Here is a 26,694-nt window from a genome sequence, read left to right as displayed (position 1 = left end):
TTTTAGCTCAACTGCCACAGAATGGAAAGCACAGGATTGTGGGATATCTAAGGCAGCAAAGGATCTATGTTACCTTCAAAAATCGATCAGATGAAGGTATCAGGAAGTGGGAGACAGGAAGTGAAGCTAACATTGGATTCGGACGTGCCTTGATGCCTTCCTACCTTGGAATGCGTCCTCCGAAGTCAGCATTTTTAAGCTTTTGGACGCAGCCTAGGTGTGTTTCGTCTTTATGCGGCGCTGCGCAGACGATTGGTGTATGAAGCCTCGTATGCTTTCAGATCTCTCTCGCGATACTTCGATGTCATACAACGATTGTTCTGCGCAGCGCAACTTCAAGTCGAACACGCCTATTCAGGCTGCACGATATTGAAGAATATTGCAATATGCGATAATTCATTAAATAATGCGATATTCGATACGATAATGATTAAAGTGTATAAAATGAACTTAAATTATATTTAAAATTATATAACCTACATATATGTGTTTCACATTTTTTTTGTGACAAGAAAACGTTTTCTGTTTTACTGTTGCATAAGAAGTAAGTGTTATTTTAACATCATTGTAAGCCATGGGGTTTAGGGTTTCAGGTTATCCTACATTAGGTTTAGTTAACTACAGAAACTGAATAATCAAATGTAAAAATAAAACGCTGCTTAGTTTTCACTGTATGAATTAAATATATATACTGATTCTTATTAAAGCTACAAAAGTTATTCAGCCAAGAGCAGTGAGTGGTTTTCTCTGTCTTTTGCTCATGACCCCAGTTATTGCAAGCTGTTGCGATATGCATATTGCGATAAATGCATTTGCGATTTTTCGATATATTTGTGCAGCCCTAACGCCTAGTCACTTGCTGCCAGACTCGCCACCTACTGGTGTAACGTGTAATTGATACAATCTTTATTTGAAGCATCAAACTACTTTCAAAAGGTGATTTACTGTAATTTGATTGCTAGCATAGAGAACGGTGTTTATATTCAAACTATAAACTTTTCCCAATACTTCTGTAAAATCCCAGTACTTCTGTAATAACTGAATTATTGCAACACAGAAATAATGACTCAAATAAGACTGTTTGTGAAACTGTTTAATACCTATACATGACAGCTACTCTCGCTGGGTCAGAGGCAGCGCAAACACAAATTTGAATATTCCAGGGTGATCGTACTTGTTAAACGTCTCGTAGACATAGATGAATTTAGTTGTCATCTAGGGATGAGATGATCTTTTAACGATTAATCGTGCAGCTCTACTGAATAGTGTAGAATTTAAAATAGTAAGATCTATTCAGGCGTTCAGATCTTGTGATCTATTGAACTTAGACCCATGAAATTTTATTTATGATATTGGTTAATGGTTCACAAGCACAGTACTAGCACAAGCTCTTGAACTTGCACAGTAATAAACAATTTATTAGAGTATTTCACCAGCCATTCTGGATATCTGAAAGGAAAGTAAAAAATATTCTGTAAAATGTTATTAATATTGCCTTACACTTTTTATCATTAGTATGAAACATAAAGGTTGTTGCACTAATCTCCAGTAAACATATGAAAATAAGTTAAGCCAGTAGAACATTTTTTAGCTAATTGATTTGGTGAAACACAAAACCAGCCTTTGTATTCCTCTTATCAATGCAACCTTTTCCGAATGAATAGTGTCTCTTGGTGCAGCATGTCTTAATGGAGAGGAGAAATTCATTAATTCTTTCCCATCCATCATCAGGTTTGATAATCCAGCTGCTGTCAGCTCCACCCCGACCAGGCAGCTGACCTTCAACTACCTCCTGCCAGTAAACGCCTGGCTGCTGCTCAACCCCTCTGAGCTGTGTTGTGACTGGACGATGGGCACTATTCCCCTCGTGGAGTCCCTACTGGACCCCCGCAACCTTGCCACATTGGTTTTCTATGGTCTGCTGAGCTTCCTGGCTTTTCACAGCCTTTGGTACGGCCACAGTTCTGCCAAGATCGTCATGATGGTACGTTTGTGGGTGGGGCTTATGGAAAATTTGATTGTGTGGTTTGAATGAACAAGACAATCTATTTTTTACTTTTTGTTAAGTGAAGATGCATGTCTGTAACCACAAACTGAATGAGAAGATGCTGATTCTTTCGAGGTTTTTTTAACGGTTGTCTATATAAACGCTTAAGAAAAACACAGAGGAAATTGTTTATTCAAAAACATTTTGAAATACTGGCCTTATTTGCAGTCTGTCAGAAGCAATTTAGGGGTGTTTTCATCCATACTGGATGACCTATGCACATGAACTGGTTTCCCAGAATCCAAGTAAACCTAATACTGAATTAAATATGCATCATAGTATCGTGTTAGTTAAAACGATCATTATTCAAAGAATCAAAATCAAAGAACTAGTGATGTGAGACGTATCTGCATCAATGGCATCACACTAATGACAGGATTCGAACATGATGATGGTGATTACAAATTATTGGAAACTTGCTGGGTATCCCTTAAAGTCCTTTCATGCAAGTCACTCCACTCAAAGTCCATCTGGCCAACGTCACACAGCTGTTTTCCATGTTGGCAATTGGCAGAACAGCTTCTATACACTTGAATCTCCAAAACTGGTCACAGATTAACCACGCATTTGGTGCTTGGCGAGTAAATAAATTTTGGATCCTTTTTGTTAGGATTACGTTTCAATCACATCAAATCAGTAATATAATCTGACAACATCATTTTTGCTGTTTAAGCTCAAATCACTCTAAAGAGGTGTATTTTTTCAGGCTGGTTCAGCTTATGCTCAATTTGGTTGAAACTAAAAGTAGCTCATGCCTCAATCGAAAAGGCGATTGACTGTTTTAACTAGATAGAAGTTAAAGAAGGCACTTGATGTCTAGAAATGCATGTGCGTCACAACCTTTCATTATAAACAGATGGTAAGTATAACCCAAAATGGTACATTTATGGGGCAGGGTATTAATCATTGAGTTTAAGTCTAAAAGCTGCACTTAAAAATTGTTCCCAATATTTCACACCCACAGTGCAGTACGTTCTGGAGCTTTTTTTACCACTCCTGTCTCAACTCTCAGTGAATGATGAATGTCATCTGTCTGAACACACAGATTTCCCCCTCACTGAACTTAACTAGTTAATGTTTTTAAATGTTTATTCTCACACAACATTTTCTTCTTCTCAATTTACATCCCAAAAGAGCCGTGTTTTTTCCATCCGCCATAAAAGATGTTATCGTCTTGTAGTCTGGCACTGCAGCTCTGATGTCTACATATGTTCAATCACTGACTGATTCCACGTTCACAAGAGTTCACAATGTCACAGTTGAAATTCCCTTGTTCAGCTCTCCACTCGTTTGTTGTGTAACAGTGGCAAGAATCCTTCATCCGCGTCTCTGCGCGCTGTCAACAGAGTTTGGTGAACTACTTCGCTCTGCTGGCAGAGGCCGCCCTTCGAGACCGGAGGGAGGGGGGGGGGCACAAATCATTAGCAGACAATGCGCAAAGACGCTGTGGTTAGGAGACACAGAACAGGTTGCATGAGGATATTGGTCCGAATCTGTTTTATTTGGCCATGGTTAGTTATTTTAATGATTCCCTGTGCGCAGACCCTCGACACTCACTCTGAGCAAACAGGAAACACTTTTGTTGTGAAAGTTTGGATAATTTGACTGTGAAGTTTTTTTTTCCGACTTTTGCATGTTCCAAAGCAACCAAACAGCACACAGCGCCGCAGCTTATGAAAACCACAGACAAAGCTTTTGTTTGTGCAGAAACTTCTTTCATCATGATTGATTTTGGCCTCTGAAGCATCAAGCAAATTGGATAAATATGATGTTCCCTGTATTGCTGCTTTCTGCTCTGTTAAATCCACCCCTACGTAAGCAACGCCTGACGGTTTGGTTCTTGACGTACTCTGAAGCTGCTGCCAAAACCAATTTCTGCGATTCACTTTCAAGACTGCACAATGCAAGATAAACTCCCCTTTTTTTTGGGATGGTGCGATTTAAAAAAGACTTCTCTATATGACACCCTGTGGTTTACTTCACGATAAAACTAATACATTTGAGCATGCTTTGAAAAGCGACTCTTCTGCTGATAAAAAGGGGGAGATTAGCCGTAGCTAGACAAAACACAATTAGTTTGTTCTTCAAAACAGGGTGTCCAAGGGCTGTGCCCCTGCAGCGGTTCAGTGCTTCAAAAAATCCTGATCCATCACCTTGTCACAAGGTGCTTTTTGTAAATAAAACCTATAATCCCAATCTTACATCTTGTGGCCTGGCATGCATTGTGCAAGACAGGCGTGTTTGCTTGTGGTTTTTATGAGAAGGACCATGTTTGAGGAGCACTGTAATTACATGTTCTCATTTTTGTTTAATCAATCATATCTGTTTGAACATTATCACCATTCAGAGAAATTGGACCATCGTGGTTACATAGCTCGATAGATTTCTTGCACTTGTTCTACAGGTCAATCATGTATAATTGGGTTTAGTTCCAGATTAATCAAACTTATGGTCTTGGTTTCAGACAAAGCTTTATGAAACCAGAGTGATTAGCATTCAGACCTGCACAAGCTTGTCTGAACCAAACAATGAGAACATTTAAATCCAAGATTTTTTTGCTTATGGAATTTCTTGATTTACTGGGCCATTTTTGTACCCACTCAGGGTTGCCACTTAGACAAATCCCTGACTGGATGCCAGAGCAACTGGCAATTCTACTTCCTTTCATTAGATTTCAAAGAGAGAGGACAAAACAGGCCATTTCATTGTTGAATGGTCAATGAACACTTTCCTGAATGGGGATATGGACTGTGTTTAAAGGCTTGATAGTCTTGATTAGTTCAATAAAAAAGCTTGCACAAACTTCAGATGTCAGAGAGACTTTTAGACATCAACTTTTATACCTTGACATCTTAATGCAAGTTTACAAAAAAAAAAATGTTTTATGTTCTATCAAACCTGACTTTTCGTGACTTTCTTCTGTGGAACACAGGAATAATTTTGAATAAAGTACTGATTGCATCTTTTGCTCCCTTGCTAATGCACTGGTTTAAGTTTTGGTTAACTCAGTGATTCAAAGATTATCATTAAACAGTGAATCAAATTTTAGTTTTTAATTCTATGAAATGAGCTGTGCTTTTCTTTTTACTTCACTGTTGTGAAAGTGTGGAAAATGGCACAGTACTATTTTCCTTTTTAATTAACTTCCTTTGAAAGCAAGAAATGTGTATGCAATTGATCTCTTCCATTAATGCAAATATTTTAATTATTTTTCTGGTCTTTTTGTCTCCTTTAGGCATTGTCTCTGATCGTCCTTCCTTTCATCCCTGCATCCAACCTGTTTTTCCCTGTGGGCTTTGTTGTTGCCGAAAGGGTCCTGTATGTGCCCAGCATGGGATTTTGTGTTTTGGTGGCCCATGGATTCAAACTCTTGTCCCAAAGAGGGTAAAGGTCCTCTGAACAAATCCTTATACTTTATTCCTTTTAAGTGACTTGTTCAAAGATGAATTCTCTCGCTTTTGTGATGTTATCCAGGGGCCTAAAGAAAATGTCTTGGTTGCTCGTGGGAGTTCTTCTAACAACACACGCCTTGAAGACTTTCAACAGAAACTGGGACTGGGAGTCCGAATACACACTTTTTACATCTGCACTGAAAGTATGAACACATCCAAGGACACATTATTCATTTATAGATGCACATCTGGCAACAGACTCATACATATTATATGCTTGTATTTTGAGATCATTACTTTGATATAAGGCAGTGAGCTGGATTTATTCAAAGGAAGAGTCCAGACGTTAACAAGAGTACAATTAAATAATGTTTCATTTTCATTTTAAAAATTGTTTTCCTCCAGGTGAACAGGAACAATGCCAAACTCTGGAACAATGTTGGACATGCTTTGGAAAATCAGAACAGTTATGAGAGAGCGTTGAGGTACTTTCTTCAGGCCACAAGAGTGCAGCCAGGTAATTGACTCAACCAAGTAATCAAGGTTACCTAAGCATCTTTAAAATAAACATGATCATTTCACTCACGTAATTCTGCGTGAAACAGGATATTCAATATGACATTTTTTTTTTATTCTTTCATTAATTACTCACCCTCATGTCATTCCAAACCTGAAAGACTTTCGTTCATCTTCGGAACACAAATGAAGATCTTTTTGGATGAAATCTGAGAGCTGTCTGTCCCTCCATAGACAGCTACAGTACGCAACTGACACTTCAAAAAGTTCACAGAGATCGTAAAATTAATCCATATAAATTGAGTGGTTTAGTCACAAATTTTCTGAAGAGACTCGATTGCTTTACATGATGAACAGATTGAATTTAGACTTTTATTCACATATAAACATTCATCAACTCACACATCAGTTATCAGTTAAACGGAAGCTCAAGCATGTTCGCTTGACCTCCAAGAACCAATGAGGTTCATTCTCGTGTTACGCAGCACGTTTGAGCTTCCACAAGAACCAATGAGGTTAATTCTCGTGTTACGCAGCACGTTTGAGCTTCCTCAAGAACCAATGAGGTTAATTCTCGTGTTACGCAGCACGTTTGAGCTTCCTCAAGAACCAATGAGGTTCATTCTCGTGTTACGCAGCACGTTTGAGCTTCGTCAAGAACCAATGAGGTTCATTCTTGTGTGATAAGCAGCACGTTTGAGCTTCTGCAAGAGGTTTGTTCTTACGTGTCAAGCAGGTTTGGTTGAGCTTCTGTTCTTGTTCGTAGATCAATGTTCATATGTGAATAAAAGACTAAATTAAATCTGTTCATCAAGCAATCGAGTCTCTTCAGAAAATTTTACGATCTCTTTATGAACCTTTTGAAGCGTCAAAGTTTCAGTTGTTTGTTGTCATTGGATGGACAGAAAACTCAGATTTCATCAAAAAGATCTTCATTTGTGTTCCGAAGATGAATGCAAGTCTTGTGAGTTTGGAACGACATGAGGGTGAGTAATTAATGACATCAGCAGAAAAGAAAGTCGTTTTAGAGGAAGAGCAGGTTGTTGCATTTTAATTTAAGATCATGAAAAAAACTTTTTGGGACAGAGGGGGGATAACATGCACCAATGAATCATTTACAGTAAGACCATTAAGAAAGTAAAAAAGTTTTTAAAGGGGTGGTATAATGCCCATTTCACAAGATCTAAAATAAGTCTCTGATGTCCCCAGAGTGTGTATGTGAAGTTTTAGCTCAAAACACCCCACAGATATTTTTATATAGCATGTTAAAATTGTCACTTTTACATGCACAGTTTTTGAGGGTGAGCAAAAACACACAGTTTTTGTGTCTGTCCCTTTAAATGCAAATGAGCTGCTACTCCTGACACAGAGGGCGGAGTTTCAGCTGCTTGCACTCACACAGACATGCACTGAAAATTTCAACAACTTTTAGCCTTTTATGTTTAAACCAGAGTCAGACAAAGATGGAGAGACTCAAGAAGAAGTGACAACATGTAGACAACATTTCTGAATGGTTAGTTGATGAATTTATGTAGCTTATGTGTAGTTATCTTCTAGTCACTGATTAGCATATTCTGTCTTGATAATCTATAAATCGCATTCCGGGGGCGGGGTTTATGTAAATCTTAGGGTTAGTGATGTCACTAAGCCGAGAAGAATGTTGTGTAGTCCCTACCAGCCGTTTGTTGTAGTCCTTAAAAAGCAATTTCTTTGAGCATTGTAACTTTGCAGATGTTGTTTATGCTCGCAACATTACACACTAAATAAAGTTAGAAAAGTGAAATCATATTCAACCACCCCTTTAAGGAGTCATTTTAGACAAAAGTGCTAATGATAAGTGACAGTTTGTCTTTGGGAAGGATTTTGCACCAAATTGTTTTCCACAGACACAAAATACTAAAAAGACTTCAATTCATAATATTTCCAACAGTTCTTAAAAAATTTGGCAGAGGAAGTTAACATTGAGCCTATTTTAAACAAAACTCCATCGGATATGTTGTTTTAGGGAGGTGTGGGAAATTCTGCCTTATTATTATAAGTTTGGAGGTGTTTTGGTAAGGACAATTTCAAATTGTGTATAAGCTAACAAGAAGTAGTTTATGTAGTATTTCATGGGACTGTATGAAAACATTGGCCTATAAAACTACTTTCGCACTTTAGTGTCTTGAGAATATGTGGATTTAAGGATTTGATGCGAGAAGATGTGGATTTAGGTTTTGTGTCGGCTGTATCGTAGTCAGGCTACCTGTGAGAAAGACGACTGTGGCTGCCAAAGTCATTAAACTATTGACTTTAATTGTTTAAGTTATGTTGGTTTATTGAGCTAACATGACTTCAGATATCCACCACCCAAGATGTGTTTTTCCAAGATTAACTCTGTAAGCACATTAATGGAAAAGGAAATCCTGGGCAGGCTATCTATAAGCGTCAGTTTGCTTTTCGTAGCAAAAATTCTGTCCCGCTTTGGTGTGATCAGATGTTTCTCTGAAAATGCTGGTAGCATTATCAGTTTTACATATTGAAACCTACCAACGCTAATAGTTAGCTCTCTGTTGTTCGAGGTTACGCGGGCAACATGGCTATAAAAGCTTGTAAAGGGAGAGCTTTCACAGGAGGTGCTTTTCCTCCTCCCAGTCTTTCCTGCCGATTTCTTGTCCCAAATGTGTATTAAATTGGTCAGCTGCTTGTAACTGTTATAATTTGTTGCACTCGAGCCATATAATTCACATTCCACTATGTACTCTGTCTTTGACGTTTAGTCTGTGCTATTTTCTTGATTTATGACTTAAACATTGTGTCCTCTTCTAAGATGATATTGGGGCCCACATGAATGTTGGGAGAACCTACAAGAACCTAAACAGGTCCAGAGAGGCTGAGGAGGCATATCTAATCGCAAAATCCCTTATGCCACAGGTATGAAATTCCCATACAAGGAAAGAAAGGAGAGATTTTGTTGTATTTAGATTGTCAACAAACTTTGATAGGAACGATAAAATACTTTTACTTTTCAGTATTTTTTAGCAATTCTGATCAGTGGCACAGAAATTACCTATAAATTTGTATAAAATGTTGATTTAAAAAAAATAAAAAAATAAAATAGCATGACCATGTTATTTGTCGACTGCCTAGCTAGATATATCGCCCAACCATAATAATCTTCTAAGTAGTCTTCTGTGTTTATTAGTAGTTTTCATTGCAGTTCAGAAATGACTTACTGTGTGCGTTCACACCGCCGCCGGCGAGAGCGTCAAAGTGGGCGGAAGTCATTCAGTTTCAATGCGAGCTCCGGCGGCGCGGTGCGTCTTGGACGGTGAGAGCGGCGAGGAGAGTTGAAGTCAGGTCAACTTTATGGTAATAAGCTATGACGCGGTTCGGCGGCAACCAATCAGAATGTAGAAGTCCTCCACCTGAGAGGATTCCAGAGAACGCAATCCTCTAAACATTGGTTTAAAAAGATCACGCCTTCGATCTACGTCAGAGCATCCCCGAATCTTTCTCCGGCGTCGTTGGCAGGGCAGCGAGAGCGAATTTTGCCGCTCTCACCGGCGGCGGTGTGAACGTACAGTTACAGTCTTGTGATCTTTCTCTCTTTTCTACAAATAGAAGGCAAACAAAATGCTGAATAACTAATAGTTTGTGGCTTTTAGTCCATGTGTATTTTACTCTATTCAGTCAACTAAATGCAAACTAAATAACAGGCTAGTAGGTAAAAAGTAGGCTCTAGCTAGAACACGACAGACAAATAAAATGCGGGACATTGCTTACGTCTTGCAGGACATGGGACAAAGCTGCCTATTTTGGGATTGTCCCGGTGGTTACCCTATTCCTGAATAAAGTTATGAATCTTACTGAAAAAAAAAAAAAAACCTTACTGACCCCAAACCTTTGAACACTACGCATTCAAAATGTACTGTGTTTTTGTACTAGGAAAATGGACTGAACATATTTATGACTCATCCTGACCTGCACATATTTTTGTCCAATCAGATGCTCTCTGGAAAGAGAATGCCCCTCAATATCATTTGCAGCAGATTAGCAAATAGCAAATTATGGTTCATAGCTGTGATGTACCTAAAGCATATTGGCTATTTAAAAATGCTCCATCCATATGTATTGACCAATATTCTTGAAACCAATCTTATGGCCTTTAACTTCACATGGGTCTATATTTCATGTTGGAATGTAGAAGGAACATACTGAATATATTAGTGTTATATTTTGAGTCAAATGTATATACATGTAAATGCTTACAACCTTGGCTGATCTTTCCAAAACACATTGGCAGATCATTCCAGGGAAGAAGTATGCAACCCGTGTGGCCCCCAACCATCTGAACGTCTACATTAACCTGGCTAACCTAATTCGGGCGAATGACTCTCGCCTGGAGGAAGCCGACCAACTCTATAGACAGGCCATCAGCATGAGACCGGACTTCAAGCAAGCCTACATCAGTCGGCAAGTCTCCGTTCATGCTGACAGGGTCAAAAATGTGTTTGTAAACTTGTTAACTTACTGACAGGGCCAAGTGAAACTAAATGTGTTGTAGTTCAGACAGTATTTTGGCTTTAATGAGAATTTTTTTTTAGCCCATGTGTACACTGGATGATGTTTAAAAGATACAATCTTGTAAAAGAATTGAGCATCTGTGTCTTATAATTTCACACCCATCCTGGATTTTTTTGCACTCCCTAAGAAAATATTTCTCATAGATATGAGCTGAAGTTGCATGCCATAGAGCAGGGTTCCTCAATAGGCGGCCCGCGGGCCACATCCGGCCCGTGAGAGAAAAATGTTTGGCCCGCGCTTATTTCAAGGTTGTCATGGTAACATCAGCGTAAGCACGTCACTGGCGTTAAAATTCAAACGCTGTATCTGACAGCATTCGCGCACATCGAAAATATGGCAAGTGTTAAGAAAAGAAAAGTGGACACAGAAAATACGATTCAAATCTGAATGGACTGAACAATCAAAAGATAGCATGTTTAATTTTTTAACGGTCCTCCACGACGACGGCGCGCGAGTGAGTGAGGGAGAGTGTGTGTTCGCGAGTGTGTGTGTGTGTGTGTGTGAGAGAGAGAGAGAGAGCGAGAGAGTGAGAGTGAGTGCGTGTAACTTATGTGAGTGAGTGCGTGTGTGAGTGCGTGTGTGTGTGTGTATGGAAGGCCAAAAGGGCCAAAACGTGTGAAACTGTCGTGTAAACACGTAATTACGTGTTAACACGCAAATTACGCGTAAACACGCAATTTACGTGTTAACACGTCATTACGTGTTAACGCGTAAATGACGTGTTAATACGTAAATTGCGTGTTAACACGTAAATTATTAGACATTAGCACCACCTACTGGTTTGGTGCTCTTGCTCAAACACACAGAACCTAATTAGATTAAGGTTGTAAAAAGACGTTTTTAATGTGAAAATACATGTTGAACAATGTCTTTTCAGAATATAGGATACAACTACATATAATAATTATTTTAAATGGGCCTATTTAGACAGTTAAGTTAACTATAACTAATCAAGCCCTGAAAGGCATGACCATTTTCACAATCACAATAGAAATTGTGTAAGGATAATTACACATTTCTCCAAACAGTATTTTCATGTACACTTATACCATATTTCTAAAGCATCTTTTTGAAACCTCTATGCATTTGTTAGAGAGCCCCTTCTGATAACACCATTAAGCCTTATGAATCTGAGATAGTGCATTGTTTTGCTGTGTTTTTCGAAGTTAATATATATATATATATATATATATATATATATATATATATATATAACAAAGTTATTTATATTACAACACACACACTACACTTTGCACATTATATTACATTACACACACAAACACATATATTTTACAAAGTTATTTATATTACAACACGCACACTACACTTTACAATTTATACTACATTACACCCCCCCCCCCCCCCCCCCCTTATTTATATTATTTATATTATACACACATGCGTATGTCATAATAATAATCTAAGACAAGAGTGGCTTGAATTATTAATAATTGAAATGAGACAGAATTCCTGCCATAAAATGACATTTTACAATGGATATTCAAATGTGAAATCTGTGAATATAAGACCAACAATTATTAAAATAAATTGTAGCCTAATATTACTACACAGAACAAGAGATTATGCTATATTCTCGCCAATGTTTGGATAGATTTGGAGATTACACTCGTGATCTATCTATTCAGTTTCCTGCAAGTTATACCCTTCCGTCAGTGTCGTTGGCTTATGATGGCTGATGAGGTATGCTCAGCGTTGTGCTTGCGTCACTCTATCATGAATAATTCAAATGAAATAAAGGTGTTGTGTCACGTTGACACTGCCTGTCGTAACTGTTTGTAATCATTCTCATGACTATTAATGTAATGATGCACACCTTCGTTGTATTGTATTTATTCATGAGATTGTGAACGAGCTCTTACCTAATGGATACGTTGAGCCTACGTCACCTGGCATCTTCAGTTTGGTGCACGCCCGTGATGCGCATCGTATAGTAAATACAGAGACGTGAAAACAAACAGCACAACACATAGCTACTTTCGGTTTTAATAAACACTGTTAAACATATTACGGTGGGTTGTATACGTTGAAAATAGTTATTTTTTTTACTTTATTTAAGTTTGTCATGAGTTGCTTCGCGATTAGCGCGACAGTCTGCCATTATATGCAATCAAAATACCGTTGCATTTGGAATCAATACGATTTGATGTTGTTTCAGAGTTATGAATTATTTATCTTCGACTTCGAATTATCCCCCCATGTCTATTAACAGAGAGTTGGCTAAGTGAATGTCCGTAGCCTAACCCATTTCTCTTTTTTTTTCCCTCAGAGATGACATTTGGTAGCATATAATTAAATAATCGATATCAATTATGTAAAAAAATAATTTAAGTCCTTAAAATAAAAATATGAGCACAACTGGCACAACTAATCAAATGACAAAATGACAAAAATTAGAAATTGGATGCAGTTATTATAAACGTCATTATAAACTGAATAACACAATAAATAAGTAAAGATAGATAGATGACAGACAGACCCTTACGAATATAGGCTAACAGTTTTACTATAGAAAAATAATAATAAATTGGTCTTCTGTGGTCGACAGTGCGGTGAGGGTGAGAGTGCGCGCGCCGGGCGGGCTCTCTCTCTCTCTCTCTCTCTCTCTCTCTCTCTCTCTCTCTCTCTCTCTCTCTCTCTCTCTCTCTCTCTCTCTCTCTCTCTCTCTCTCTCTCTCTCTCTCTCTCTCTCTCTCTCTCTCTCTCTCTCTCTCTCTCTCTCTCTCTCTCTCTCTCTCGGAGGTGTGGAGAATGTTGTCAAGGCTGGATCTGGATTTTCCCTTTGCCTGCAGAGATTAGGCCTATTGTCTGTGATGTGGACAAAGTCCTCCGGCTGGACCTGACATGAAGACTTGATACAGAAGCAGAAACAATCTCTCTCACTGACCTTGATTATGCAGTTGCGCAAATTTACAGGATTTGTTTGTTATTTGTGCTTGTGCAAGATAGCCATACCAGCCAGTAAAGTTCCATGGTTTCCAATGTGCCAGCACGCAAATCACGTGTGTGGTGTGTGTAATGTAGTGTAATTTGTAAAGTGTAGTGTGCGTGTTGTAATATAAATAACTTTGTAATATATATGTGTTTGTGTGTGTAATGTAGTATAATTTGTAAAGTGTAGTGTGTGTGTTGTAATATAAATAACTTTGTTATATAATATATATATATTAACTTCGAAAAACACAGCAAAACAATGCACTATCTCAGATTCATAAGGCTTAATGGTGTTATCAGAAGGGGCTCTCTAACAAATGCATAGAGGTTAAATTATAAAAAGATGCTTTAGAAATATTGTATAAGTGTACATGAAAATACTGTTTGGAGAAATGTGTAATTATCCTTACACAATTTCTATTGTGATTGTGAAAATGGTCATGCCTTTCAGGGCTTGATTAGTTATAGTTAACTTAACTGTCTAAATAGGCCCATTTAAAATAATTATTATATGTAGTTGTATCCTATATTCTGAAAAGACATTGTTCAACATGTATGTTCACATTAAAAACGTCTTTTTACAACCTTAATCTAATTAGGTTCTGTGTGTTTGAGCAAGAGCACCAAACCAGTAGGTGGTGCTAATGTCTAATAATTTACGTGTTAACACGCAATTTACGTGTTAACACGTCATTTACGCGTTAACACGTAATAACGTGTTAACACGTAAATTGCGTGTTAACACGTAATTACGTGTTTACACGACAGTTTCACACGTTTTGGCCCTTTTGGCCTTCCATATGTGTGTGAGTGCATGTATGTGAGTGAGCGTGTGTATATGTGCGAGTGAATGAGTGTGTGAGAGTGAGACGGCTCGCGATGACTGGTCGGAAAACAATGTGTAGTCGTTTCTTGTCCACAACATGACAAGATTTTTAGGAGTCAAAATCGTGTAATCTGAACCAGGCATAAGGCTGATAATATCAAACGCCATTTCAACTCATTGCAATGCAATTTTAACAGCAATTTTCCTGAACATTTTGAGAGTCGCAAACAGAAGGTAACACAATTGGTAGCAGCTTACAAGCAATCAGTTGCTGTTATTCATAAAACCACATCCATACAGGAGAATGCCACCGCAGCATCCTTACGTGTGGCTTGGAACCTGGCAAACAAGGCCAAAAAGCTGTTCACGGATGATGACATTTCCGGACATGGAGATCCAGAGTTGTTATTTGTTCATTTGTTTTTAATATCCACCATGCAAAGTTCTTTAGTTTTCTTTATCTGAATACAAAAATGCTGATAAGTGCTTGAATAAAACAGACTAATGAGAAAAATAATAAATAAAAATAAATAAAATCAGAATAATTATATTGTGATTTGTGACTCTTTTAACAAAACAACCACAACAACAATAATAGCAGAAGAGCAAACATTAAGGTCATAACATTTTGATCGGTGGCCCTTGGCTTTGTATTGTCGGCAGAATTTGGCCCTTGGTGAAAACCAATTGAGGAACCCTGCCATAGAGTATCAGAGTTTACTGTTTTTGTTACATTTTGCATAAAGTGAAAATGTGCTTAGCCTTCACACTTTGTGATTTCTCTCTACATGTCTCATCCTGTAAACAAAATGTTCATCAGATAAGCTATTGAAAGTGGATTTACTGGATTGCCTTGGTTCTCACGAACTAACAAAGCTAACCCAAGAAAAAATCAAAAGCTAAACCTTTGTATTACTCAAACTATTTGCTAAGAAAATATTGCTTAAAGAAACTGATCTTTCTTGTTGTACATGTGTATTAGATTTTTGAGGTGTCCTGTGAGAGGTATTCCAAAAATGTCTTTTTGTTTCTCTTAAAACTCAGAGGGGAGCTTCTTCTGAAAATGAACAAGCCCAGTGAGGCGAAGGACGCCTACCTACGAGCACTGGAGCTGGACCATACCAATGCAGACCTCTGGTACAATCTGGCTATTGTCAATATCGAGATGAAGGATCCCTCAGAGGCTCTGAGAAACTTTAATCGCGCATTGGACCTGAATCCACGGCACAAACTGGCACTATTCAACTCCGCACTTCTCATGCAAGAGTCAGGTGTGTGGGCAAAGGCCGTTTAAACCAATGAAATTAGCTCTGTCCCATCACATAGTGAGCTTCTTTCTAAGCACCCCAACCATCATAAGCAACTAAGTTGGAAAGCTATTTTTATTGATACTTTTCAGTGACTCACATGTTGATAAGCTAGCAGTGCTATATGCAAAAAAGCATAACAATTCATACACACAAATATTACGACAAAAGAAAACACTGAGCTGTTTTTCATCGATACTTTTCAGAAAACAATAAGTTACATTTTTCTTGTTTCATCCTTCATCCTGGATTTATTTTTTTCTACTGAGCTGAAGTCTTTGCCTTCTCTGTAAAATTTGCATGCTATTAGGGATGCACCGATATTAATTATTTTTTTATTCTTTATACTTGTAAGCCGATAACCGATATATTTTGGCCGATAAATCTAAATCCAATTTTTTTTAATCATTTTTGACAGCCTGATTACAAGCCATGTCCCAAGCACACAATTATAATGTTCTCATTATAATTTTATGTAGATATGACAGACTTGCGCTGTGCATAATTTTTTAAGTGATCCCAATCATATTTCAAGAAATTCAAAACCACTGTGGTGCATAGCGCGCATTTAAAGTGTCTTAGCTGAAGGAAATAATCCATAATTTAATATATCGGCCAACTTTTCTTATTGGGACGATAACATTAAAAATGGACATATATCGTCCGAAATGGTGGCCGATATATCGTGCATCCCCTACATGCTATGACGCCTTTGAATTTGACTATGCATCTTTGGCTATGAGACCCACCTTTTGAAACAGTGTTTCGAAACAAGCTCACTAGGTTCTGAAGAAATAAGGTTGCAAAATAAACTCCCTAAGTTTTTATTTATCAGTCCTGAGCTTTAAAAACATTGGGTCCATTACAAGAAACGTTAAGGTGCTCAATAATAATCTCTGTGAAAGCGACAGTTTTTGATTCACATGAGGTTAGACAAGCCAAGTTATTAACCTATGGATTCTTTGCGTGCCACCTCAAGGGAAGGCAGCAACCTCTCACCTAATTCGGTCATGTTCTCATGCCTGAAAATGTTAGCGTTTGATCCAGCAGCTATAAGTTTAAATTGAATTTGACTCATTGACCCTAACTTTGAGTTTTATGCCATTTTTTCACTCTTAACTTTGAATAGCAGTAAAAGACTGATGGATTCATGCAGTTCGAGCGAGGCATTAGTTTGTTATTTTTATGAGATTAGCACACCTACGCTGCAGCAATGTAAATACGACGAATACAACGGCTCTATTTGCACATGGTTTTAGGCCTCTTGTTCAGACTGTTTAATCATGTGACTGAGGAAGCATGTTACGATCAATTCACAGGCCTGTTTGACACAACTGTTATTCTTTCATTTGGTTTTGTAGTTATGCCCATCCATATTGGTTTTCAAATAAAAGCAGGTTTGTTTTAAATCAAACCTGCTTTCCACGGTTTCCCCACTTTTGGCCTACAGTAATTATTTTGAACAGTCTTCACAGGGTAATAAAAAGCTGACCGACACTCCTTACCCTCATTCTGACCTTATTGTTGCAACATAGGATGGTGCACATGGTAGATCTTGTAAAAAAACAGAGCCAAAATACCACAGATAGCAGTGACAGGACACTGATTTAATAAGACTTTATTAAAAATGATGACCATGGCATGACTTGCATAAATGCATAAACCTAGTTAATGTGGTTTAACTTAATCTCTAAATAACCTATATTTTGGGAATGCAATATTTGAATATAATTGACTTTAGTTGCTCACAAGATTTGCAGAATCAGGGACTGGGACATTATGTTAGGATCTGGATCTGGTAACATTACTCTCTTCACATTTGTTTTTTGGGTTGTTTTATTACAATATTATTATTATTATTATTTATTTTTTTCATTTTTAACTTATCACTTGATACCAGTAAATTTTCATGATTCTCAATACCATTTATGATAACATGGCAAAACCAAATATGCTATTGAACTATTGAATCAAAATGTTAAAGGAAACCAAAAAAGAAACCTCCTTGCCCACATTCACTTTCATTGTGTGGAAAAGTTTGTACATTCTGTTATGAATAACTTTCATATGGAAAGTCATATGGATTGGAACAATATGATTAAATTATGACAGAATCAGTTTTTTGTTTTTTTACATTCACATAAGACAACATAATAATTTACAATATATTTAATAATTATAATGACCTTTACAATGATCAAGTTATTCATTATAATATTTTTTTGTCCCACCTGTTTACAGTCACTTAAGACATGACTTATAATTTGTAATTATTAATATATTATAATTACCTTTACAATGATTGTTATTTATAATTATATTTAATTTCGTCCCACCTGTTCACAGTCACTTAAGACATGACTTATAATTTATTAATAATTAATCATTCTTTTTAAAGATACGATTATTATAATTATATTGATTTAAATATAATTGAATAAATATAATTGATCATTTATTGCATTAAATATTAATATTTATTATTATTATTTGTTTAACTTAATCATCATCATTGTGATAATAATTATGCACATAATATATATTAGGGGTGTAACGGTACATGGAAGTCACGGTTTGGTACATGCCTTGGTTTTGGGGTCACGGTTCAATACAGAATAGGAAATAGGAAAAATGGTCACACTTTAGTTTAGGGTCCAATTCTCACCATTAACTAACTATTAACTATGACTTTTGCCTCAAACCCCTAATTACTGCTTTTTAGTTAGTATGGTTATTAAGTTTAGGTATGGGGTAGGATTAAGGGATGTAGAATAAGGTCATGCAGAATAAGGCATTAATATGTGCTTTATAAGTACTAATAAACAGCCAATATCCTAATAATATGCATGCTAATAAGCAACGACTAGTGAGATATTGACCCTAAACTAAAGTGTAACTGGAAAAAGCAGAAAATCCACAATGCCAGGTTTATTTTTATTTTATTTTGACATGACAGTAGTGCTAATTACAGTTTGTTCCACCTAGCAGCATTTAGTCCCCCTGAGGTAGTTGGTACAGTACAGCCTCCTTTAGTGTAGTAAGCACAAAGCAGTAAACAGAATTGCATAGGTCATATTGTTTTGCAGGGCTGATAAAAAAACAAAGGTATTTGGTCATAGTATCTCATGTTCTAAAAGTACATAATAAAAAAATAAAACTTGCGCATTAGGAGTGTTACAATTTGCTCCACTTAAACTATATTTAAACATTCAAAGCTTAAGCCTAACCCTCCTCCTATACTTCATTTTCCACGTTCCGTTTCGTTTTGCACACAGTAGAGTGCGCGAACCTTTCAAAGTGTAGCCCTACTCCTTTGTCAATGAGCGCAGAGACGAATTCGACGCATGCATACTAGAGGACTTGTTTTCAAGCACTCAAGTCATTCGCACATGCACTGTTGTTCTTCTGCTCTTTTTCCTCTTGTGGTGGTTAGCAAACAGTGTTGCATTACTGCGCGTGCCCCCCTTCTGGATTGGAGTGTGGATCACCTGTGGCTGACTGTATTTGTTGTCTGACTGTATGCACCGAACCATGATGGTGTTACATGTACCGTTACACCCCTAATATATATATAAAGGGCCTAAAATTAACACTCTGCAAGTGCCAAATGTGTTGGCGAGTATATGAAACGGTATCAATCGCCAGTTGCCCGGTAACATCACTATGAATTCTAAATGCAAATTTGTGTGAATGTGAACAAACAAATGTGAACAATGCTTGGGACAGTTGATGGGGCAGTGCTGCATTGTCACCAAAGTTTAAACCTTGCTTTTGCTAACAGGTAGGATATATACAGAAATTGAATAAAGTTATCAAACTCTTCACTATTAAAATTATAAATTAAATATAGATTAATTAGGGGCCAAGCACCTATTGTATCTGTTGGCGTTCTTATTATTATTCTTCCGTTTCTTCTTCTTCCACTCTGAGAGTCTATGGCAGCCCATAGAACCGCTTGCGGGAAAGTTATGAAATTTGGCACACAGATAGACGACAGTCTTAAGTGTCACCATAGCAAATTTGGAGTCTCCAACTCAATCCCTCTAGCGCCAACTGTCCAAAGTTTCACTCATGTTTATGCTAATAACCGATTCGATTGCACCCTATGACGTCATGAAAATTTGTCCGCCATTTTGAATTTTCCGAAAAAACTATTTTTTCAAACTCCTTCTAGGCCGTTGCTCCGATTTTCACGAACATTTAACCAGATCATCTCCAAACAAAAATCTCGCAGACAAAAAGTTATGGAATTCATGTCGATTCGTCAAACCGTTCTCGAATACCACGCAAACTAATTTTACGTAGCGCTTGCGAAAAAAGACATAAGGCTGTATGTCCGCAACGCTTTATCGTATTCAGACCAAACTTGGTACATGTCATCACAAGCATGACCTGAGGCTACTTGCTGCGTTTCGGCGCAGCGCCACCTACTGGTCCGGAGATACGAAAAATGGCTATTTTTGCTTATAACTTCTGAATGGTTTGTCAATAAAATTGGTCTCGTTAGAATCAGGACGTCATGCCGAGTCGACTGATATCCAATTTTCCCATATCGACCATTTTAGGTGTCGGCCATTTTGAATTTTGTACCAAAATGCTGAATTTTGTACCAAAATGCTGTATTTTATGAACGCATGAACGTATCGTTACGAAACTTGGTATGGGTCATCAGTACGATGCCCTGAATGAGCCTGAGAAGTTTAAAACAAGTGCCACCTAGTGGTAAAATTTAATTTTCAAATGCTTTTAACTCTGGGTGTAGTTGACTGATTTTCATGAGAGTCATCTCCTTAGGTTCCTGAATCCTTGCCAAATCCAACGATACCAAACATGCTAGGTTGTGCCTTATGGTTTGTGTAGCGTTGTGATTTAGCGTTTAAAAAACAGTTGCCAATATCTTTGTAACCGTTAGACCAATCGAAACGAAACCACAGTCAGAAGTTTGGAAACATAGGTCGTTGGCTAAACGCTATGCCAAAATGTAAAAATATTGATTGTAAGGGGTAGTAAAATCCAACCAAAGTCAGGTGTCAGTCATTTTTTACGTGTTTTTTCATATAAATGTCTATAACTCCGAAGCAAATTGAGATATTTTCACCAAATTTGACACACATATACATGGGCTCACTCTGAGGACACATAAACAATTGTGGGATTTTGCCTCTTGGTGGCGCTATAATAGAACAAAACATGAAATTGCCATTGACTTCAATACAGTATTGTGATGTAAAATGCCATACTTACATTGGATTAACATTACGAAACTCAGAATATGCCATCAGCACCATCCCCTGAAGGTACTCAAAAGATTTCGAGACAGAGCCACCTTTTGGTCAAAAGTTATAACAAAATCTCCAAAAATGCTAATAACTTTTGAATAAATCTGCCTATTGTAATGACACTTGTCTTAACCCTTTAGAACCTGAAACTAAAATAGGTGTTTTTCACATATTTAGATTTTTTGACAATGTGCTATCTTAATGTGCAAGGTGTCATCTTTTTCAGAAAAAGATTAGCTTTCAACAAATTACAGTTATTGACCATTATTGTGTGTGGTGAGTTTGTAAATAGAATTTAAATAGACAAAAATAAAAAAAAACGAGAATAAATTTACTGATTTTTATTTAGAAAAAACCATGAACGAAAGAAACTAACACTTTAAAGTTGAAAAATGAACTATGATACATATATACAAGTCTTTTTTGTGACATTGGGTTGCACAGTTTTCATTTAGTACACTTTTTTTCATACACGCACACTAGGGTTGAACGATTAATCGCACTTTCCATGTAATCGCACTTAAATTGAGAATTAAATTGCGATTTTAAAATCGCAAAGGCTGCGATTAATTTTTTTTTTTATGCGCAGTTTGTCATTGATGTACGGCTCAGTAAACGCTGCTCCATCTGAAAGCACTGTGAGTTTGAGTCACTTATAACATGCATTTGAAAAAACAACACGCGTCAAACATCTTTCCAAAACATGAGAAGCATTTATGAATCTCTTGTCCAACAACAGACAACATTTAATAACATGCATTTACTCCAAACTCACTTCATAACGACAGCTGAGCTCCTCCTTCTGTGAGATGATGTGCCTTCTTACACAGAATAAGGCAGTCGTGTATTTATAAGTCAAATGTTTAATCAAAGCGTTTCAATCTTCTATTTATTCAGCTACAGTGATAGGGATTTCCTGGAATGATGCGCATTATTGTACTTCTGTGGGGGGGCATATTTAGCGTGTTTGCATGAGAGCGCTCTCTGGCGTTCAAATGGGGCAGTATTTACTACCAATCAGCCGCACTCCACTGACAAGCTGCACATAAAATAATCGCAAATCGCGTGCGTTTTTGTTGCGATTAATCGTTCAGCCCTAACGCACACATACAAATGCATGCATTCATAGGCACGCACACATGCACACACTACATGCTTAGATACGTGAAAGAGTAACGGCCATCCGCTTCCCAAGTTTCATTAAAAATCATCCCAATCCCCTCTTCTGCTGTCTAACGCTACTTTCACCATGTATTTTTTTTTTTATTATTATTATTTTATGCAATCCAAAACACTCTAACCTCAAATCCTTCCTTCCCGCGCTGCTGACATTTGCAGACGGAAAGCATGAAATTACCGTAATAAGCCGTATATTGCCGAAAAGCGCATGTTGTCTACTGTCAGGGGCAATTTGAATGGTTTTGATAGTGCAAACGGTTGAAGAGTTACGGTAAAATGAATACAGCTTGCTGGTATGTGTCGGCGACGACACTGCCGGTTCTAAAGGGTTAATAGATTCCTTGGGTCCCTGCTGCAGATGACGCGGATCTGTTACACATTCTCTTTACGTTCATTTAAGACTTAATTTAACTTATTTAATTGAGCCTGCAAGGATACTCGACAAAAAGGGCATTTTGGCATAATTTTGTGTTGTTGTTGTTTTCTTCCAACTATTTTGGTCTCAACTTGGTACTGAAATACTGGTACATTTGACATCCCTAGTTTCTTGTCCTTTACACTTTTTTTCTCCACAATATAAGTAACAAAACAGAACTCTACTTAAAAGTTTAGCGATTAGACTAACCGTTTGATTTTATTTTGGATTTAATCTATCTGTAACATTTGCACCAATCCTATGTCTTAATTTTCTTCTTTTTAGGTGAGGCAAAATTTCGTCCAGAGGCAAACCGTCGCTTTCTCATCTATGTGAAAGAGGAGCCGGATGATGCTAATGGCTACTTCAACCTGGGCATGCTGGCGATGGATGCTAACGAGAATGAAGAGGCCGAGCGCTGGATGCGGGAGGCCATTCGACTGCAACCCGGCTTCCGCAGTGCTTTGTTTAACTTGGCTCTGCTCTACTCTCAGTCACAACGTGAACTGGATGCTCTCCCAGTGCTTGAGGAGCTGCTGCGGTACCACCCGGAGCACGTCAAAGGCTTGATCCTCAAGGGAGACATCCTCATGAACCACCGCAAGGATACACGTGGTGCAAAGGCCTGTTTCGAACGCATCTTAAACATGGACCCCAGCAACGTGCAGGCCAAGCACAACCTCTGCGTGGTGTACTTCGAAGAACGGGAGCTCCAGCGTGCCGAACGCTGTCTAGTAGAGACACTCGCTATGGCCCCACACGAAGATTACGTTCGACGGCACCTCGCCATTGTACGAAACAAAATGGCCGCCATGAGTGCCGCGGGGCAGCCGATTGTGCAGACAGAGGGCAGTAGTGTGGCAGATAAAGAGCAAGAGCAACATCAACATGACAAAAAGGAGGAGGAGGAGGACGAGGAAGGGCGGGGAGTTGCTTCAGGAGCAGGGGAGGGGGCCAGGAAAGAGAAGAATTTGAGGAAATCCTCCCCGATAGAAAGCGTCAGCGGCCAGGGCCACGGCCAATCAAAGAATTTGGATGCAGGCCAGCCTGACAAGAGGACTAACAGCAAATCCACAAAAGAGATTAAAGATATAGAAAAGAAAAGGGCGGCTGCCTTGAAGAGACTGGAGGAGATTGAACGCATATTAAGCAGCGATTAACCTTGTTTATCAACCACCCCACTATTTTTATATATAACTATTTAAAGCGCTAGAACGAGACTCCTATGTTTTTCCACCACAAATTGAGCCCTTGTTTATGCATGTCTTGTGGCGCTTTTGTTTGATTATTTTGTTTCTTTTGTATGAGGTGCGGTATACCTCCTTTTCCCACAGCTTTAATTATGTAAAGCTGTTTGGCTGAAAAAGGAAAACCAGGTGTGCATTCACAACATGCGCTGAAAAAGCACAAAATTAGGTACTTTTTTAAAGAAACCCTGCATAAAAAAAAAACCTTATTTTACCATATTGTTTATTTATGATTGTCTATATTTGAGTCACTGGATTAGTTTTTGTCACTTTTGTGTACTGATTTAACTTGACCACTGGCAAGTATTACTCATAATCACAAATAAAATGTTGGTATATTAGCCAGCCCATTTTAAAGCAGGGCCTCTGAGTGGTCCGTCACTTGGCTGTTGGGTTTTAGATCAGCAAACCCATCCCATTCTTTGCATGACATCACAGATTTCCTCCAATTCTCAGCTGCTGTTTGTTGATGTGTCATTGTTGTTGTTATTTTAGTCTCAATGCTGAATGGTGTCAGTGTTTAATTATATCCTTTGACATAATCTAATTCTGAATTAGGGTCACCTCCCTTCGCCAGCCCTCTTTTTGAAGGCTTCTGGGATTTTTCAATATGGCTTGCATTCTCTTTGGGCTCTTACTGATTTCACAGATTGGTCATGCAGAGCCAGACTTTGCTTTTTATTTGAACTTTTTGCTTTACTTTTTAATGTTTTCTGCTGCTTTTAGCTCTGTTTCTTGTTCTCCCCACAAAGGCTAAGCCATAACATTTAAAATCAAGCATTAAGCAGAACAAACTTAAAACCTTCATTTAAAGGATTAATTCCCCCAAAATTAAACTTGTCATCCTTTGCTTAACCTCATGTGATTTCAAACTTGTTTGACTTGCGTTCTTGTTTTATACCTCCTAATGTTATAAATGATGCAAAAGCATCATATGACTTCTGAGCTGTGCAATAGCTTTGTTCAACTAACAAAAACAAATTTCAATTATTTGGTTTAAATTTAAATGAAAATTATTCAATGAAAATCCCGACTTAAGCTCAACTAGGCAAGTTCATAAGAGAACTAGTGATGTCAGATTGACCCATAATTTTGAATCTGATCTTTTCAATTTAGCATTCAATCTAGTTCTGTGAGTGATTTGTTTGATTCGCTGATCCAGTGATACATTCAAGCAGTTTACAGCTCACTGGAAGAGAAGATTTTCCATGAATTACAAAAATGTTGGTCTGTTCCTCATACAGTTATCATATGACTTCAAAAGACTTCACATATGGTGCATATGTAGTCATTGGACCATGAATCAATAATGTTGCTTCTTTGAAACTCCAGTCTCCATTCATTGCAATTGCACTGACATGAACGAACAGTACAGTTCTTGAAAATGTCGTCTTTTGTATTCCATAGAAGAAAGAAATTCATACAGGTTTGGAAAAAATTGTTGACACAATAGTCATTTTTGGGTGAACTGTATGGCGAACATCACTGTGTAGCCAACATTTTTGCTGGTTCTTTTAGCTTTGTTTTTGAAAAAAAAAAAAATTTAAATTTTTTTAAAGCTAAGATAATACGCCGCTGTGTTACTTCAGTATTTAATGTGCTGCAGATAAACTTCAAATACATGTGGTGCTCAGTCAAGTTGGGCATATTGTTTCCTGTGTAGCTGAAACAACCATGCGCTCTCACTGGAATCCTGTCGTCGTTTTACTGTTTACTTTGAAGGCAGGCCTTTGACCTTTTTGAAGATCTTCACAGGAAAAAAACAGCTACCTGAGAGCTCACTGATTTGTCAAGGCAAACTCCTTAAAGCCTGTAAGTGCATTTCCATACATTCTACAACGCTAGCGGTATTAACATATATGGGGCACATATGAAAATTCTGAGGTGTTATTTTGTTGCGTTAAATAAATGCACTTAATGTAGCATAACTACATTATGCTCCTTTATCCGATTAAGTAGCGGACTCATGTAGTTCACAGCTGTTTTGCCAATTGAGATCACCCATAAAACTTGAGCGAGAAACCTGATAACTACACCTGTTTGATCTTTCTTTTGGCAACTTGTGCATCTAAATCTTTTTTTTATTATTGTAAGTTTGATAGTCTATAAGGACAGGTTTACATGGTTGTATCATGTTAACTTGAAAATATTTAGTGTTAGGAGTTCACCTCTCTAAGAGGTTTCCCACTAAATCATCTCACTCAACTCTCATTCAGCTGTGTGTGATATGTCATATTTCAAGTTTGCTACGGCTCAGCTTGAGTCCTAATGATGTTTTAGGACCTTTTCCTCATGTTTACTCATGCTGTGCTTTTACACCAAATCCCATTTCTTACATCTTGATTTACAGTATTTGCTTTTTTACTTGGACTAATGTTTTGACTTATGAGTGGTGGTGGGACCTATGGTTTTCCAATAAAAACAACTTACATCAGGAATGTCTCATAAATTCCACTTTTTTATGCATTCTGGCAGCTGCAAACAAGCCAACGCAGAGACCTGATCAATTTTTTCGATTTGCAAAACCCACATGGTCCAAAATTACTCCCCCACGCCTTTGACTCGTGTGCTACCCAAAGGCTGTAACTGTCATTTTACTTGTTGTCTAGGCCTCAGGTTTCAGCATTGAGCTTGTGTTGCAATAGTGCTCACTGTAATGTGATATGTGCGCAATGAAGTGTGCAGCAAACAAGTGGTACTTTGTTGCATTTGTTGAACAATTTGGCATGATATTGATCTGGGTAATTAACAAATCTTTGCGTAACCCATTAATCCAAGCTGCCAGATTTTTGTGGAAATAGGCTTATGCTAAGAGTGGAAGGCCCATAACTAGGATTTGTTGAAAAACCGTGAGATCCGTCGCAAACGTAATTATGCACAGATTCTGGCAGGCAGAGGAGACTAAACCACAGGAACTTGAGCTTTAAATTGTCTACAGAGCTCCCAGTTTAAAAAACAAGATTGTCATC

At 37.8% G+C, this 26,694-nt stretch overlaps 1 protein-coding gene across 1 annotated transcript in view; it reads left to right on the top strand.

Annotated features, from left to right (window-relative positions):
- tmtc3 (transmembrane O-mannosyltransferase targeting cadherins 3) overlaps positions 1-26,155 on the top strand; it is a 41,615-nt gene extending 15,460 nt beyond the window's left edge. Inside the window, exons 7-14 of the mRNA XM_079860251.1 lie at positions 1,732-1,984; positions 5,283-5,431; positions 5,522-5,642; positions 5,845-5,956; positions 8,765-8,868; positions 10,241-10,410; positions 15,343-15,569; positions 22,764-26,155. Of these exons, the coding sequence (XP_079716377.1) occupies positions 1,732-1,984; positions 5,283-5,431; positions 5,522-5,642; positions 5,845-5,956; positions 8,765-8,868; positions 10,241-10,410; positions 15,343-15,569; positions 22,764-23,638 (2,011 nt within the window). The 3' untranslated portion in view covers positions 23,639-26,155. The remainder of the gene's footprint in view (positions 1-1,731; positions 1,985-5,282; positions 5,432-5,521; positions 5,643-5,844; positions 5,957-8,764; positions 8,869-10,240; positions 10,411-15,342; positions 15,570-22,763) is intronic.
- Positions 26,156-26,694: the final 539 nt, after the last annotated feature.

The sequence above is a fragment of the Squalius cephalus genome (assembly GCF_949319135.1).
Source record: "Squalius cephalus genome assembly, chromosome: 23".
Classification (NCBI taxonomy): domain Eukaryota; kingdom Metazoa; phylum Chordata; class Actinopteri; order Cypriniformes; family Leuciscidae; genus Squalius; species Squalius cephalus.
This window is presented reverse-complemented; position numbering and strand designations above follow the sequence as displayed.